This window comes from Saccostrea cucullata, unplaced genomic scaffold (assembly GCF_032062105.1).
Source record: "Saccostrea cucullata isolate Sc308-1 unplaced genomic scaffold, CSIRO_AGI_Scuc_v1 ctg363, whole genome shotgun sequence".
Lineage (NCBI taxonomy): Eukaryota > Metazoa > Mollusca > Bivalvia > Ostreida > Ostreidae > Saccostrea > Saccostrea cuccullata.
This window is the reverse complement of record NW_026927640.1, coordinates 135447-151665: the sequence shown is the minus strand read 5'-3', so window position 1 is coordinate 151665 and position 16219 is coordinate 135447. Positions and strand designations below refer to the sequence as shown.

Genomic DNA, 16219 nt, shown 5'->3' with positions numbered 1-16219 from the left:
GTGAAGACGGAAGACCTTAATAATAATAATAAGAAACAATAGAATCACTATAAGGTCTTCCGTGAAGACGGAAGACCTTAATAATAATAATAATAATAAGAAACAGAGTAAAAACAATATGTTCCCCAACTTCGTTTGGGGAACATAATTAAATATAATCATGGTAATAAACGCATCTATCCAAAGCAGATATATGCACATGCCAACCACGTGCTCAGTGTAATAATATTAACGAGGAAACTCGAGCTGTAAACAGAACAGTTTTTCCCGATTTGCTGGAGTGGGGTTAAAATCGCGTTTTTTCATTAATCAGACGAAGCGATGCAACAAATAAAAGTAGTAAGTAATATTACCTAATGATTATAACTTAGTAATTTCTTGTCTTGATGTTATTAGGGTCGCATTTATTCTAAAATCAATGTTATTCGAACTCTTTGTGACAGAGGAATGGCGGACGAAATAAACACATGGCCTCAGGAAGACACCCATATGAAAAATCAAATTTTCAAGAATTATGGATAATGACAAGAAAAAAACGAAACAAATGGTTGTAGCCATATTATCAATGAATCAAACTAACACCATTTTCAATGCATTTTTCATCTCGTGAATGCTGTAGCTGCGCAGTTCTAACATGATTAATTTCCTCCTAATTAAAACAAAATGAACTTAATTATTTACTAATTTTGGTCTCTAACAGTATGTAATTAGTGCATTAGCACTTTGAGTAACTTTGGGCTAGTTTAGTACAGTATTAAGCGCATTCTTGGTATTTCTTATTTCACACCAGACTAGATCCAATATGGCTTGTACATCCCCCTTAAGGACAAGATGTCAAATTTGATGGTTCCTAAAGAAAGGTCTTGTCACAAGAAATACACCTGTGAAATATGAAAGCAACAGTCCCACTCAGGCAAAAGTTATTGGCAAGGTTAAAGTTTTTGAGGACAAACAGACAGACAGACTGACGGACGGACACGACAAAAACTATATATCCCCTTCGTTTACGGGGCATAAAAATGTCTAATGTGCAGATAAAACGCTGCTTATAATGAATCTACTTTTACCCAGTTCCTATGAGAGTCGGGGTCGGGAAACGGAAAAATAACAACACATCGGCGGGAAAATCAACGATGGCAGCGACTGCTACGTCGAATGCAATTACTCTTAGAGGCTCCACTGATATTGTTGCTGAATTCTTTTGTAAGTAACCAGACGGTATATGTTTCTCTGATACACCTTAATATACTCTAATGCTCTATCTTTTGCTTTTCATTCGGAAGAATCTCAACCGTGATGCATGGCCGTAAGGTGTAACTAAATTTTCAGTCAGGCGATGAGACAAGGGTCAGTGTTTGATCCCAGCAAGTCCAAGACGGTGCCTCATTGGGGGGGGGGGGCGTCCAAAATAATACCCTTTGGTTATAGCAAGACTTAAAGTTTTTGATTTAAATTTTAAAATGAACAGGGATAAACAACCTACAGCAAACGTGAGTGTTACGTGAGGAATAATATTTCTTGCATTTTTTGCATGAATGAAAAGTGGCATATGCCAAGCATTAGCATCAAGGAACGTCAATAAAAGAGAGGAAATAGTCGCAGTGTCAAAGAAACATGAATTTCATTTTCAGACTTGATTAAGTATGCATGACAAGTCTGAAGTAGTGCTTTGTTTAACAAAAAAAGTACGTAAGGGTTGCCCGCAACCCTGTGTCTCGCCTGCTGTCGCTGTGGTTAGTAAGAAATGATTGTCTGATAAACTGAAGCATTTATTGACATTTCAGAAGGAATAACTCAAAAAGTGGATCGAGTCATTTTGCTGGTTTTTAAAGAGATATTGTCATGGACTTAATAAGAACTGTAAAACGTTTCTATCTGGACTGACTATATTGTGATGTTTTTATTATTGCGAATATTGCAACGTGTTATGAGTCGCAATAATTTGAACTTGCATTTTGAAATCAAATCCACTGTATATGTATCAAGTCATTCATGCAGAAAATGTAGGTGAAGATTACCTAATTATGGTACTGATATTGTTGGTTACCCATGATGTGTAGACTGACAAATTATCATGCCACTATAAGTTATAGTTGCTGAGATATGGACCTCCACCATAAATTTATGCAAAGTCACTCATGCGGAAAAATGTAGGTCAAGATGACCTAATTCTGGTACAGGCGTTTGTGGTTACCCATGATGTATCCACTGACAAATTATCATGCCACTATAAGTTATAGTTGCTGAGATATGGACCTCCACCATAAATTTATGCAAAGTCACTCATGCGGAAAAATGTAGGTCAAGATGACCTAATTCTGGTACAGGCGTTTGTGGTTACCCATGATGTATCCACTGACTAACTATCATGCCACTATAAGTTATAGTTGCTGAAATATGAACCTCCATTATCAATTTAACCAAAGTCATTCATGCAGAAAAATGTAGGTCAAAATGACCTAATTCTGGTACTGATGTTGTTGGTTACTTATAACCTGTACAATGACAAATCATCATGCCATTATAAGTTATAGATGCTGAGATATGGACCTCCACCAAAAATTTAACCAAAGTCACTCATGCAGAAAAATGTAGGTCAAGATGACCTAATTCTGGTACTGACGTTTGTGGTTACCCATGATGTATCCACTGACTAATTATCATATCCCTATAACTTATAGTTGCTGGAATATAGGTCTTCACCATAAATTATCATGAAAAAACTAAGTCCAACTTAAGGAAAAAATACGGAAAAATTTGAATTTTTTTTTTCAAAATCATACTTGGGATATAAATTTTTATCCATACTGAATATTGTGTCCAAATTTCAAGAAGACTGAATAAAATTTGAGAAAGTTATTGCAGTTTATAAAACTTTGACATTTGGGTTAACCAAAAGTTGGACGCCGACGACGACGACGACGACGACGGAATCTATGGTCGCTATGTCTCGCTTCGCGACATTCGTCGCAGGCGAGACAAAAATCATTTTTATGAGGCATTTGGCTCACTTGCTGTTATAGACTAGGGGATGAGGTAAAATGCATCTAATAAATAACAGAGATTCTATTGTTCAAAGTCTCGTGCAATCTTGCGTTCCCTATTGTTTAATTTTTAAAATCTTGTGCAACTTAAATTACATAAAACTTAAAAATTTTCAGGGATAATTGTACAGTAATTTAGTAGAAAATATATCAACAAACTATTCATGATATTATATTTTCATAAGATGTTGAAATGATCTCACAGCGTTTTTTTTTTCCGTACATAACTGGTACAGATAAACAGCACCATTCCCAATGCCAAAAAACGTTAATTTTTTCCCAATTCTGTGACTAAAAATTCCCAATCCAACTGTGATGCAACAGACTACGACGACATCATATTTCTTGTTAAATGAAACATTGTACAAGTTGACTAATTGTTTCACTTCCGCTTAAATCGAAAGTAGAGAAAGTCTTAATTTGGCGGGGCCTGTGGTTTAGACAGTGCAGTGTCATACATTTTGACAAATTGAAAGCATGAAAATGTGAAAACATGGGACGTTGATATAAAGAAACAATAAGTACTTGTTGCTTGTTCTTTAAAACAAGGAGTAATAGGTAATTAATTTGGAATAAATGCAAAATACGTTGCATTTGCATAAATGAGAGAAAATTCTCCTGTTTTTCTTCTATGTTATTTTTCCCAATTGAACCGGTACCGGACCCTTTCCCAGTGGGTGGAAAAAAATCGCTGTCTCATGGGTCATTTCAAACTTTGAGATATCTAAGTATTTGAGGTTTCCAGGTTAAAAATTTAAATACATTTGAAAAAGTGGTTAGGATGAAATCACTATCACATATCCATGGTATTCGAGTTATCAGTGAGATAGTATAGCAGTAGTCTTCTTTTTTTTCAAATAAGTGACAGGTACTCAATAAAAAAAAAGATTGACTAGCTACTGTTGTAGTGATGTATATTGACAAGTGCATCTATTTTGTAGCTTTTACTAGATTTTTCTTATAGCATCTATTAGTATTTGTTGCATAAACAGTTTTGATCTAATTTGCAGCCTATGGAATTAACAGTATATTATACCAGAGAGGGATTTATCCACCTGAGAGTTTTACAAGAGTACAGAAATATGGTCTTACCTTACTGGTCACATCTGATGAAATGTTAAAAAAGTATCTAAATACAGTCATTTCACAAGTTAAAGGTAGGTATAAACATGGCTAATGTATATCATTACATAATTCTTGAAATCTTTTTTTGATTTCGATGAACGGTGTTGCCGTTGCCATGTGAAATTTGTCAGTCCAGACAGATTTCTATCAGTCCAAAAAAAAAATTCAATAAAAACATGAAAATTGGATTTAAATTTTATTATCAATAAACATGGCGTCTATAAACACTGCACACGTCTTACCCTCGCCGTCAACAAACTTGTTTTAACAGTTTACCAATCATAGTTACTGTATAGTTCACAAGTTATAACTGTGGCAACAAGTCATCACAACAGTTATACTCACAATGTAGCAAATAATTACATAATTCTGTGTATTGGTTATTGATTTCAAATTTGAAGTATACAAAAGGATTTGCACTGGAAATAACTTCAAAATTAGTTACAACAAACATTTTTTAGGTCGTGTATTTTAAACCTAAATTATGATCTAAATAAAGATGATAATTCAACTAATATTCTTTACGTTTTTTAGAAACTCGCTTTAAATTTACGCAGTTTGCATTCGAACTCTCTGGAATCTTCGTAGGCACACATAGTGAATATACGGAACATAATTCTGTGTATCGGTTTTTGATTAAACCGGTGTCCCGTGGTTACATTTATCAAATTTAACGTGAATATTGTCTCTAAATTTGCACAGTTATATTAAATCGAGAAGCCATTACACACATGTAGAAAAAGAGTTTGAAAGATTACGATCGGTCAATTATAGGGAATTCGTACGAAATTTAGTCAAATTTTTCGCAAGTTCTTCTGTCAACACCGTCCGGTCATTTGGACTGAAAAAGAATGGAAAGTAATCGGTCCTTGGTTGTTTTTATCGGTTTTGCCGACAGGACCGAAAGATTTCAAGAACTCTGTCATTATATTATACATTATAAGTTAGGGGTGTTTGCTATTTCTTTTAAAACATGTTAAAATTTATTTATTGATGCGTAATTTGAAGCATTTCTACCAAGGGTATCAGATTTCTAATGCTAAGACAAAAATTGCAACAAGTACACCTGGTATGGAAAGGGATATTCAAATTCTCTGTACAGTGGTTTTTGAAATTGGCCAAGATTGCTTTTCAGTGGTAAAAGGTTATGACTTGAGTCAATTTGACCTATTGGTAATCTGTTGATTTGAACAGGACACCTTTTTTCTAACTTCTAGATTGGCTGTATAAATGACAGTTAAGAAATTGGTAGTCAAAATGTGGATACAAATGAAGTCCTAGAGAGGTGGCAGTTTGATGTAGAGGGGCACAAATCAGCATTAAAAGAAAGGTAACTCCATGTCATACAACATAAATGTTTCATTACGACAGTATCCAATTTTCTCTAGTGTATACATGTTATATATATATATATATATATATATATATATATATATAATTTGATTCGTTGTTTGATTTAAATATTTGTATCAAATCCCAGCTTAAATTCATACTAAGAAAATGATTTTAATTGTTGTTTCTTTGGTTTAATTTAATTGTTCAGTCAGAATCACAAATATTGACTTTTTTGGTTCGGAGAAAATTTTCTGATGTTTGATGTGTTTGTAGTAAACCTCGTGACTTCGGAGAAGGAAATCAATAGTGAGATCAGTGCTGTTATACGTCAGATTCCGTCACATTCCTTGCACCTCTCCTAGAGGGAGCATTTAAGTCAATCTACACAAAGAATCCTATTTAAATTATAGAGAGTTTTTGATAGGCGTGAATGAAACAAGAGTTGTTTCCCATTGGCTGCCATGTAAGAGGTCAATATGCTCAGATTTCTAATTTTAACTTGTTGCACTGGTCAAATTGATGTTAGAACACCACTGAAAAAATATAAATATTTGTTAAAGCCTCTTTAATTCAGATTTTTTTTTGTAGGTAGGGACACAAAGAGGGGATCAAAGTTTAACATTAGAGTATAGGAAAAAAATCTCAAGAATAAATAAGCTGCATGTGTATATTTAGTCATATTGACAATTTGTTATATAGTCATCCTCAAGTACTGTAGATTCAAATCTGCTCAAATCATGACCTCCAAGGATAGAAGGACCACAACTGAGGATCAAATTTTTACATAGTAATTGATATGAAATTTTTTAACAGATTTATCAAGAACAGCCAAGTTATTTCAATATTGATTTTTGGAGGCATCCTCAACTAGGAAAAATTCCAATTTGGGGGGAGGGGGGCATAAGTGTTTTACAAACATCTCTTGTTAATACTGAAATGATTTGTGCATTTTCCTAGTCCTTGAGCTAAGGTGAGTGATGTGGCCCATGGGCCTCTTGTACTTGAATACACATTGTTGTCTACACAGTGTGGAAGTATAATATATATATATATATGTACTTCTTTGCAGGTGCCTTTGATTTGCTGGTGTATACAGATAAAGACATTGATGTTCCCGAGTCCTGGGGTGAAGAAGGGCCTCAGTTTATAGCTAACTCTGAGGAAGTGAGACTGAGGTCCTTCACAACCAGTATACACAAAGTAGACGCCATGGTAGCTTTTAAAAAGTAACAAAGAAATTCTTAATCAAGATACAACAGGTAATTTGTCAGTGGTCTGAAAGTGCCATTTTCAGAGGAAGTGCAAACTGGGTGATATGATATTTCACAGGACTAAAAAATGGAAAGTGAAAGTGTCCATCATTTTTGTCATACAGTGTGACTAAAAGATGCTGATCAGTTGCATTATGTACCTAAAGTGGCTTTAGGTTATAACAATGCAGATAGATTTAAGAGAAAGAAAACTATGCAAGAGATTACAATATTTTAAAAACTGAAGGCTTATCAAATACATTGCATAATTTTTATTATTTCATATGTATACACTAGCTGGAATGGTACCCTCTCTATATTTCTCTCCATGGCTTCATACATTGTAATGGGATCAAATTAACATTGTTTATTGTGGCAGCAAGACTGAAAGGTGAATTTTAGTAATGCATTGAGCAGTGTACACTTGTGAATCTCTAGAGAAAAAAAAATAGGAATGTTAAGTTTATGAATAGGAAAAATTGTATGCCCTATTTTGAATATTATGGCCAGGGCATATATTGTTTGCCATGTCTATCTTCTGCTCTTCTATCACACTTTGCATTAAGCTCAATTTCAAAGAAAGTATTCAAGATATAGTCTTACTTTCATCAAACAAAAGGGTCAAATTTTACATTTTAATACATGTGTACAATGGGACATGTAAGGTTTTAAAAAAAAAACTTAGTATGAAACTTATTTATAAACTGCCTGTCATAATGTAGATTTTTCAATTGTTTGAAACTTATTTATAAACTGCCTGTCATAATGTAGATTTTTCAATTGTTTAATTTATTTCTTCAAGGGTAATGAATTATCTAATTCATAAAAGCAAGGATTTTTAAGTCATAATAAAGCATATGCGTGTTGAGTGAATTAGAGACAGACTCCTTATAGTTTGCATGGAGCCATAATATGGGGGTTATAATTTAAAGGCATATTAAAATCTTTTCAACTCTGATAGACAGCAGGGGTTAAAGATACTCGAGCAAGCAGTGTAGTCCCTGGGCCTTTTTTTGACACTTCTTGCTTTATATTGTACAATGCTATTATTTTAATAGGAACTTAGTGCTAGATGTACAAAGTATTTTTTATGAGTTTTCTGATTACTTTGCATGTATGTAATTCATATTTTTTTGTGCAGTAAGTGCATAGCATAATGTACCATTATATCTTTTTGATGGTATTACAATAGAAGTAAAATGATTTTATTGTATTATTTAACCATCAATTGAGTCACTGTTTTCATCATCATCCATAAAATTGACACATTTTTATCCAGGGCCACTGGCTAACAAACTTGAAACAAAAGATGTTTGGTCATGAGGTTGGAAGTTTAGTCAAGCTTTATGCCTTATTTTGCATCTATCTTATTTTACAAAGAAACTTTTCAAGATCTTACTTCAATTTTATATGAAGATGATCATTTACAAGAGATATTCACTGTATCAGAATTTCAAAACTTGACTTTCCCTTTGACCTTACTGTTACTACGAGTAACTGATTTGCATTTGTGCAGTTTTATATAAAAGATTTTCTTCTAAATACATTCATAGGTGAAACTGCTTATTTGTTTCCTATGTTGCCGTCCCTGACTTTCCCTATGATCTTAAGATGATCATTTACAAGAGATATTCGCTGTATCAGAATTTCAAAACTTGACTTTCCCTTTGACCTTACTATTACTATGAGTAACTGATTTGCATTTGTGCAGTTTTATATAAAAGATTTTCTTCAAAATACATTCATAGGTGAAACTGTTTATTTATTTCCTATGTTGCCGTCCCTGACTTTCCCTATGATCTTAAGATGATCATTTACAAGAGATATTCGCTGTATCAGAATTTCAAAACTTGACTTTCCCTTTGACCTTACTATTACTACGAGTAACTGATTTGCATTTGTGCAGTTTATATAAAAGATTTTCATCAAAATACATTCATAGGTGGAACTGTTTATTTGTTTCCTATGTTGCCGTCCCTGACCTCCCCTATGATCTTAATTTTTCTATCAAACTGAAGTCTGCTGTATTCTTGATTTCATGCTAGATAGCATAGCATGTTTGTAAAACACTGATGTCAGCTTGTGCCAAAGGATAATGTTTCTCAAATGCAACATTTTTGTTACCCAACGAGGGACTTGTCTTCATAAATATATATATGAAAACCCAAGCACAAACCGAAAGTATGGCAAAGGTTAATGTTTATTTTAAGTTGGTCTAATTCCAATTTCAAGGTAAGAGGGTCAAATTTTTGGGTACCCAGGGAAAGATCTTGTAACAAACAAGATGTGTTTGTGAAACACTGATGCCCTTATGGCAAGGGTTGAATCTTCTCAAATGCATGTCAAAGGTCAAAAGTACTAGTACCCTAAAAAAAGGTCTAATACACCTGTGAAAAATGAATGCCGTAGCCACACCCATTGAAAAATTATGGATAAGGTTAACAGACGGACGGACAGGACAAAAACTATCCACAAAACTTCTATTATGGGACATGAAAAATAAGTGAATTATACGTTCAAAAGGAATGGCCAGGGTTAATTTTTTTTTCAAAGCAAAACTAGGTCAAACTCCAAGGTCAAAACTTGGTATTCATAGTAAGGTTATCACAATGAATAAACAGGTCAAGTATGAGAGCCCTAGCACGAACTGTTTTAAAGATTGTGACCAATAAATAATAAAGTTTGGAATTTTTAGCAAATATTGGTCAAACGTCAAGGTCAAGATTCAAATAGTTTCGTATACAAAGAAAGATTTAAGACAAGGAATACACACGTGAAAATGAAAACCATAGTTCCATTCAATTAAAAGTTATGGGCAAAGTTAAAGGTTTTTGTGGACAAACAGACAGACGGACAGGACAAATGCCATATGAGTATATACCCCTCTTTGATACAGGGCGTAAAACATGGGTAATGTGTTAAAGTGATTTTTAGCCTCTTTTGCAAGAATTTACCAAACTTTAACCTTGGACATTACTTTTGAACAGTTGGCACAATGGCCTTCATATTTCTTGTGTGTATTTATCATGACAAGACCTTTCCATTTGTGCTAAATGCATATTTTTTTTGATCTTAAATATAGCTACATTTCTATGCGATATTCGTTTCATGGACTAGTGATCATTTTCAAAAAATAAAGGGAAAAGGCAATCTAAATATTTGCAATTCAAACTCCAAGGTCAAGAGATTTAAAATGCTAGCTAATTCTTAGCTGCAGATCTGTAGCTCTCCGAAAAAAATTATTGATAGACCGGTGAGCTACAGAGCCACCCATCGAAAAAACTGTATATTTATTGCGCACAAAAAAAATGCGCTCAGTTCTCGATTTATTTCTCCATGTTTTTAAAGTTGTAATCTCAAAATGTTACTAACCGTGTGTTCCTAACATATTCTTTGACTCTTTCCACAACAAAACATTCCTCATAATTATTGTTAATAGTCCTCCTGGCCCTGATATTGCAATCATCGGGCATTTCGCTTATTTATACTGCCAGTTTGGTTTCAAAGATAATTCGGTCCAATATACTTCGTTCAGATGTAAACGAAGAGAGAACTTGATAGAGGAGAGAGTAATTTTTTGAAATCTTCCATTTTTTGCAATTGAGATAAGAATTTGGAAAAATTAATCAAGAATCGAGCGCACTTTTTTGTGCGCAATAAATATACAGTTTTTAGCTCACCTGAGCTGAAGGCTCAAGTGAGCTTTTCTGATCACATTTTGTCTGTCGTCCGTCCGTCTGTCTGTCTGTCCGTCTGTCCGTCTGTAAACTTTTCACATTTTCGACTTCTCCTCAAGAACCACTGGGCCAATTATAACCAAACTTGGTACAAAGCATCCTTGGGTGAAGGGGAATTTAAATTGTTAAAATATAGGGCCAAGTCCCCTCACAAGGGGAGATAATCAAGAAAAGACAAAAATAGGGTGGGGTCATGGTCAAAGACAAATAAAAAATCTTCTTCTCAAGAACCACTGGGCCAGAAAAGCTGAAACTTATATGGAAGCATTCTAGTATAGTGTTGATTCTAAATTGTTCAAATCATGACCCCCGGGGGAAGGGCGGGGCCACAATGGGAAATCAAAGTTTTACATAGGAATATGTAGGAAAAATCTTTGAAAATCTTATTCTCAAGAACCACTGGGCCAGAAAAGCTGAAACTTATGTGGAAGCATCCTGGGGTAGTGTAGATTCTAAATTGTTCAAATCATGACCCCCGGGGGACGGGCGGGGCCCATTGGGGAATCAAAGTTTTACATAGAAATATATAGGAAAAATCTTTGAAAATCTTCTTCTCAAGAACCACTGGGCCAGAAAAGCTGAAACTTATATGGAAGCATCCTGGTATAGTGTAGATTCTAAATTCTTCAAATCATGACCCCCTGGGGAAGGGCGGGGCCACAATGGGGAATCAAAGTTTTACATAGGAATATGTAGGAAAAATCTTTGAAAATCTTCTTCTCAAGAATCAAGGGGCCAGAAAAGCTGAAACTTATGTGGAAGCATCCTGGGGTAGTGTAGATTCTAAATTGTTCAAATCATGACCCCTGGGGGAAGGGCGGGGCCACAATGGGGAATCAAAGTTTTGCATAGAAATATATAGGAAAAATCTTTGAAAAACTTCTTCTCAAGAACCACTGGGCCAGAAAAGCTGAAACTTATGTGGAAGCATCCTGGGGTAGTGTAGATTCTAAATTGTTCAAATCATGACCCCCGGGGGAAGGGCGGGGCCACAATGGGGAATCAAAGTTTTACATAGAAATATATAGGAAAAATCTTTGAAAATCTTCTTCTCAAGAACCACTGGGCCAGAAAAGCTGAAACTTATATGGAAGCATTCTGGGGTAGTGTAGATTTTAAATTGTTCAAATCATGACCCCCGGGGGACGGGTGGGGCCACAATCGGGAGTCAAAGTTTTACATAGAAATATATATGAAAAATCTTTGAAAATCTTCTTCTCAAGAACCACTGGGCCAGAAAAGCTGAAACTTTATGTGAACATGGAAGGATCCTGGGGTAGTGTAGATTTTAAAATGTCTTAATTATGATCAGTGGGGTAGGGTGGGGATGCATTATGTATTACAAGGAGGAAATCTGGTAAAGAACATAATGGTCAAAGCTTCTCAGGTGAGCGATGTGGCCCATGGGCCTCTTGTTTCAATGGGTGGCACTGTAGCTCTCCGGACTATCAATATATATTTTTTCGGAGAGCTACAGATCTGCAGCTAGCTAATTCTAAATCCATGCATTTGCAGAATATTCTTTTCAAATACAAGAGAGAAAACAATGATAGAAAATAAAAGATACAGTGTAATTTGTCTTGATGATCTGCTTTATTGAAAAAAACACATTTACCCAAGGTTCTGTCAACAAATTACTATTAATAATAACTTCAATGGGATCAATTATTCTTTAAAAACATATTTAAACATTGCACGTAAACGATTCATATTTACGTCGTTTTGACGTTACAACGTTGAGTAGCAATTCCTGACGTTGCAATCTAAAGATACAGAGAGCTGATAATCAAAGATTAATATGTTAAGTATGAAGGGTACAACAATGCGTAAACAAATTTTAAAATAGGAAATGCACATTGACGTATGTCCCAAATCGTGAATTCTAAGAACGTCAGACGTCATTTTAAGCAGCTGGGGGACATTTCCGCAAGACATTTCGATTCTTTAGTAATTTCCTTATTAACCGATAATATCTGAAGAAACCTATATGTTTCAAAAGTAATTTCTCAGTACTTTCCACAGACATAAATTTTAATAAATATTGCCTCTTGCATTCGGAATAAATCGATAAGCTATTTACTAATATATATTTGACATGACGTCATTTATACAGGGGGGCATGTTTGCAAGACACGGATGATGTTTGATTAAATACCTTAGCGCCTGGAAAATTTTCATTATAGTTTTGGAACAAGTTGTTGTTTAAAAGTACTCATTGTATGTCAAATCAAATTTGTAAATTTTACCGACAAAATTTTCTTTTTTCCCATGGAAAATGCGGTAGACTAAATTTTCATTGAATGGGACATCATAAAGGACTTTTATTTCAAAGGATGTGGGTATCGATTAACAGAGGGTGTCAACAAATATATGTCTAAATATGATGTATGAGAACGATCCTGTGAAATAACCCCCGGTATCAAAGAGATCCGCGAATATTTTTCAACCTTTTTCTAGAATAAACTATGTTGAAGGTATTTTTTTGTTACAACGGGACAAGTTGACGTTATTCCGGAATATAGTAGTCTGTCAATGTGTAAATACCTTGTAATAATACTTCTTTTCATTACAACATTATTGGTGAGAAAAAACCTTTATTTTCATATAAAACACTACATGTTTATTATCAAGACTGTACTATAAATGTAAGCTGAAAACGGATTATTTCCTATTAGAAGCAATTCCTGACGTTACGTCCAACCATTCTGCTTTTGAAAATTCTTTGTTCTTTACGGCTAAATATTGTATTTCTTATTTTTAGAATGTCATTAATTGGATCGTAAGAGGGTTTAATCATCTTAATTAAACAACTGTCAATCTTCTTATAAGTAAAACAATCTATTACCTCTTATAGGTATCACTTAAACTGATTTGTAAGAGGATTTAACGGGCGATCGTCATAACGTTTTAAAATCATAATTGTCTTTATAAAACACCCTTATTTAGTTGAAACACCAATGTTAATTCACTTTTATGTTTTTATTTGATTTTCGTCATGATTCCATTAAGAATAAAGCGATCCTGGGCAATAAACTACATATGAATAGGTATACATTTCCTTTATGTTTATTAATATATTGATTTACAATTTTATATAGTTTCCATTACATACATTGTATATTGTAATTGGTACAATGTACATAATGCCCTTTACTTGATAAGCTTACCTACTTTATAACTAATCTATATCCCACGTGTTACGGACGTCGTTTCCTGACGCTGTCAAAACGGTAAATAATTATATGTAATACATAATTTGTACGGATTAATCCAATTGCCGTGTTTCATTCGATTTTATTAAAAGACTAAGTTGTTTTATATTATATATATTATCTAAAAATAACTGTATCTGCACATATTTTAACTTGTGTTTAGACTTTTTACTGTATTGTATAGTGTATGAAATATTGATTATATAATTAAGACTTTGAGGGAACCCTATACTTTGACTTTTGTAATTTTCTTCCATTACAAAGTATAAATATGCATTAAGTCGAGAAAATCCAGTAAATTAAATATAAAGTGTGTTAAAAGAGAATTGAAGGGACGTGCCTGTGAAGAACCATATTTCAAAAAAATATTGCAATTTTAAAAATTGTGTTCCCCCAGTTATAAAAAAAATATGTAAGTGTTTAATTTCCCATTCAGAAATCTTGGCCAAGAGTTTTAAAATTCTCGAAGAGAATATATTCAAAAATAGGATTTTTATTCAAGTTTTTCAAAAGTAGGTCGTACTCAAAGCTAAGAATCATGAGGTAAAAAATTTCAAAAGCCAAGGAAAGTTTGTTCAAAAGAAACTTATCTTTCAGTGTGAAATATGAAAGCCCTATTATCAACCGTTCAAAATTATGGCCCATATTAAAGTTTGTATATGGGAAAAATGAAAAAAAAAAGTGCTTTAATTTTAAACTCCAAGATATATTGATACCCAAAATAAAGGTCTTGTCACAATGAAAACTTGTGTGAAATATGGAACCCTAACTAACTGATCTAAGTTATGGGTAAGGTTAAAGTTATTCTTGAACAGACAGACAGGCAATCCCATGATACCATGCTTAAAGCGTGGGAAGGCATATTATTCAAGAAATAATATATCCGAAGGGAGCGACAAAAAATTTCGCCTTAATTGAAGGTTTTCACAATGCTTGGATCTGTTACTTTCTGGTTTTTCTGTCCGAATTTTAGCAACCAGATAGTTAATGTTCAGCAGCTAGCACCAAAAATGAAGAGTAATACTGAAAATTGTAAAATTCGGAACTCTTGTAATGATTTTTTAATGCTCTAGCATAACGATGTTTGGGGATTTCTTTCAGCAGAAAAAAGGCAATATATATGAAAATTAAAACGTACACGTATTCATCACGTTAACTTAAGGTACGACAAAGGTAATCAAGTGGTTCAACTTTTATAATACCTTTTATTTTATTACTTTGTTGCAATCCAGTGCTTTATATTACATTACAAACGATGTTCTCAGGAGTATCATGTTGAAGTTCTAAACAATGACATAATAAATTGTTTCCATCGTGTAAATATAGCTCAAAATAGCTCGCTTTTGCACAGTCACTTGTGAACTTCCAGACCTGTCTACGCCTTTACAACATCTAACGATGTAATCCGGTTCTCTTATGAATTACATGTATATCATAAAGCAATTTCGTCACTTTTAAAGAAGTTCGGTTAGTTCTCTTTGAAGCGGTAATTTTGAATTCTTCATTTTTATTTTGATGAAATATAAACCAAATGATTATTGAAGTCATTAAGTTTTCAGGCATTCATTCGGAAAACCTTGGTGTCTTTTCCACAGCCGGCCTTCGAACTCCTCGTCGTTTTCCTCTACGGTCTGTGATTCCCGAACTCCTCACAATACGAACTTCCACCCCTGCATCTCTCAGAGTTTTGGTCAAGGACGAGATGTATCGAATCGCTAGTCGCAGAGTAGCGATTTTTGACAATTTTTGATGCTCACCCAAGTTATTTTTCGGAACCACTTTGCGAAGTTCATCGAAGGCATCATTCAGCATATGCATTCTGTTTCTCTCGCGCACAGTGGCTCCTAGTCTGACCATATCTGTCGGTTTTGTTTTATCCGGGTACTTTTTCTCCTGGTTTTGCTTGGTTTCCAGTCCAAAGTCATAACACACGACCGTTCCAGATGGCACCTCTTGATTGAGATACTTATGCTCACCTGACTGTTCATAATAGTACTCATGTTGTACTGGAATGTCATACGTAATTCCATTGTCATATTGCTGGTCCACGTCATAATGGTCACTGTACTCACTCCATCCCGACTGGACATCCTCAAAAGTGGAGTAACTGTACTGCTCAAAATATTCCCCCATGGCAGCAAAGGTATCACACGCCATTCTTTATGTCTGTTTTACCTAATTATCCATCAATTGTTTTATCCCTCTCCTGTATATATAAATTGTCATGGCAGTCGAGGGCTTAACTGAAGTATTTAAGTAGCTTAGTCAATTTGCAATCATCTTTCCTATCTTTAAATATATATGATGGAATTATAAACAGAGGTAATCATTTTATATCTCGCGCTGTGCCGACGAGTTCGCCGAGATTGATGTTGGTTGGTACGATGAAAGCTTCAGGACGCTCGGAAACGGTTCGGGTTTCATATCTTTCGTGTGGATGTGTTGTTCTTACGAATTGGCTCGGGCTGGAATCCGTGTGAATTGGGGTGTTTTGAATAATAGAAAAATAAACCAAT

General features: G+C 34.3%; 1 protein-coding gene and 1 pseudogene across 1 annotated transcript; one reads left to right on the top strand and one right to left on the bottom strand.

The window, feature by feature from the left end:
• Positions 1–1103: 1103 nt before the first annotated feature.
• Positions 1104–7677, top strand: LOC134275076 (mitotic spindle assembly checkpoint protein MAD2A-like; annotated as a pseudogene).
• A 7587-nt stretch (positions 7678–15264) lies between these two features.
• LOC134275075 (helix-loop-helix protein delilah-like) lies at positions 15265–15860 on the bottom strand. Its single transcript, XM_062757314.1, has one exon. The coding sequence runs from the start codon at positions 15858–15860 to the stop codon at positions 15267–15269; it is 594 nt and encodes a 197-aa protein (XP_062613298.1). The 3' UTR covers positions 15265–15266.
• Between the last annotated feature and the right edge of the window lie 359 nt (positions 15861–16219).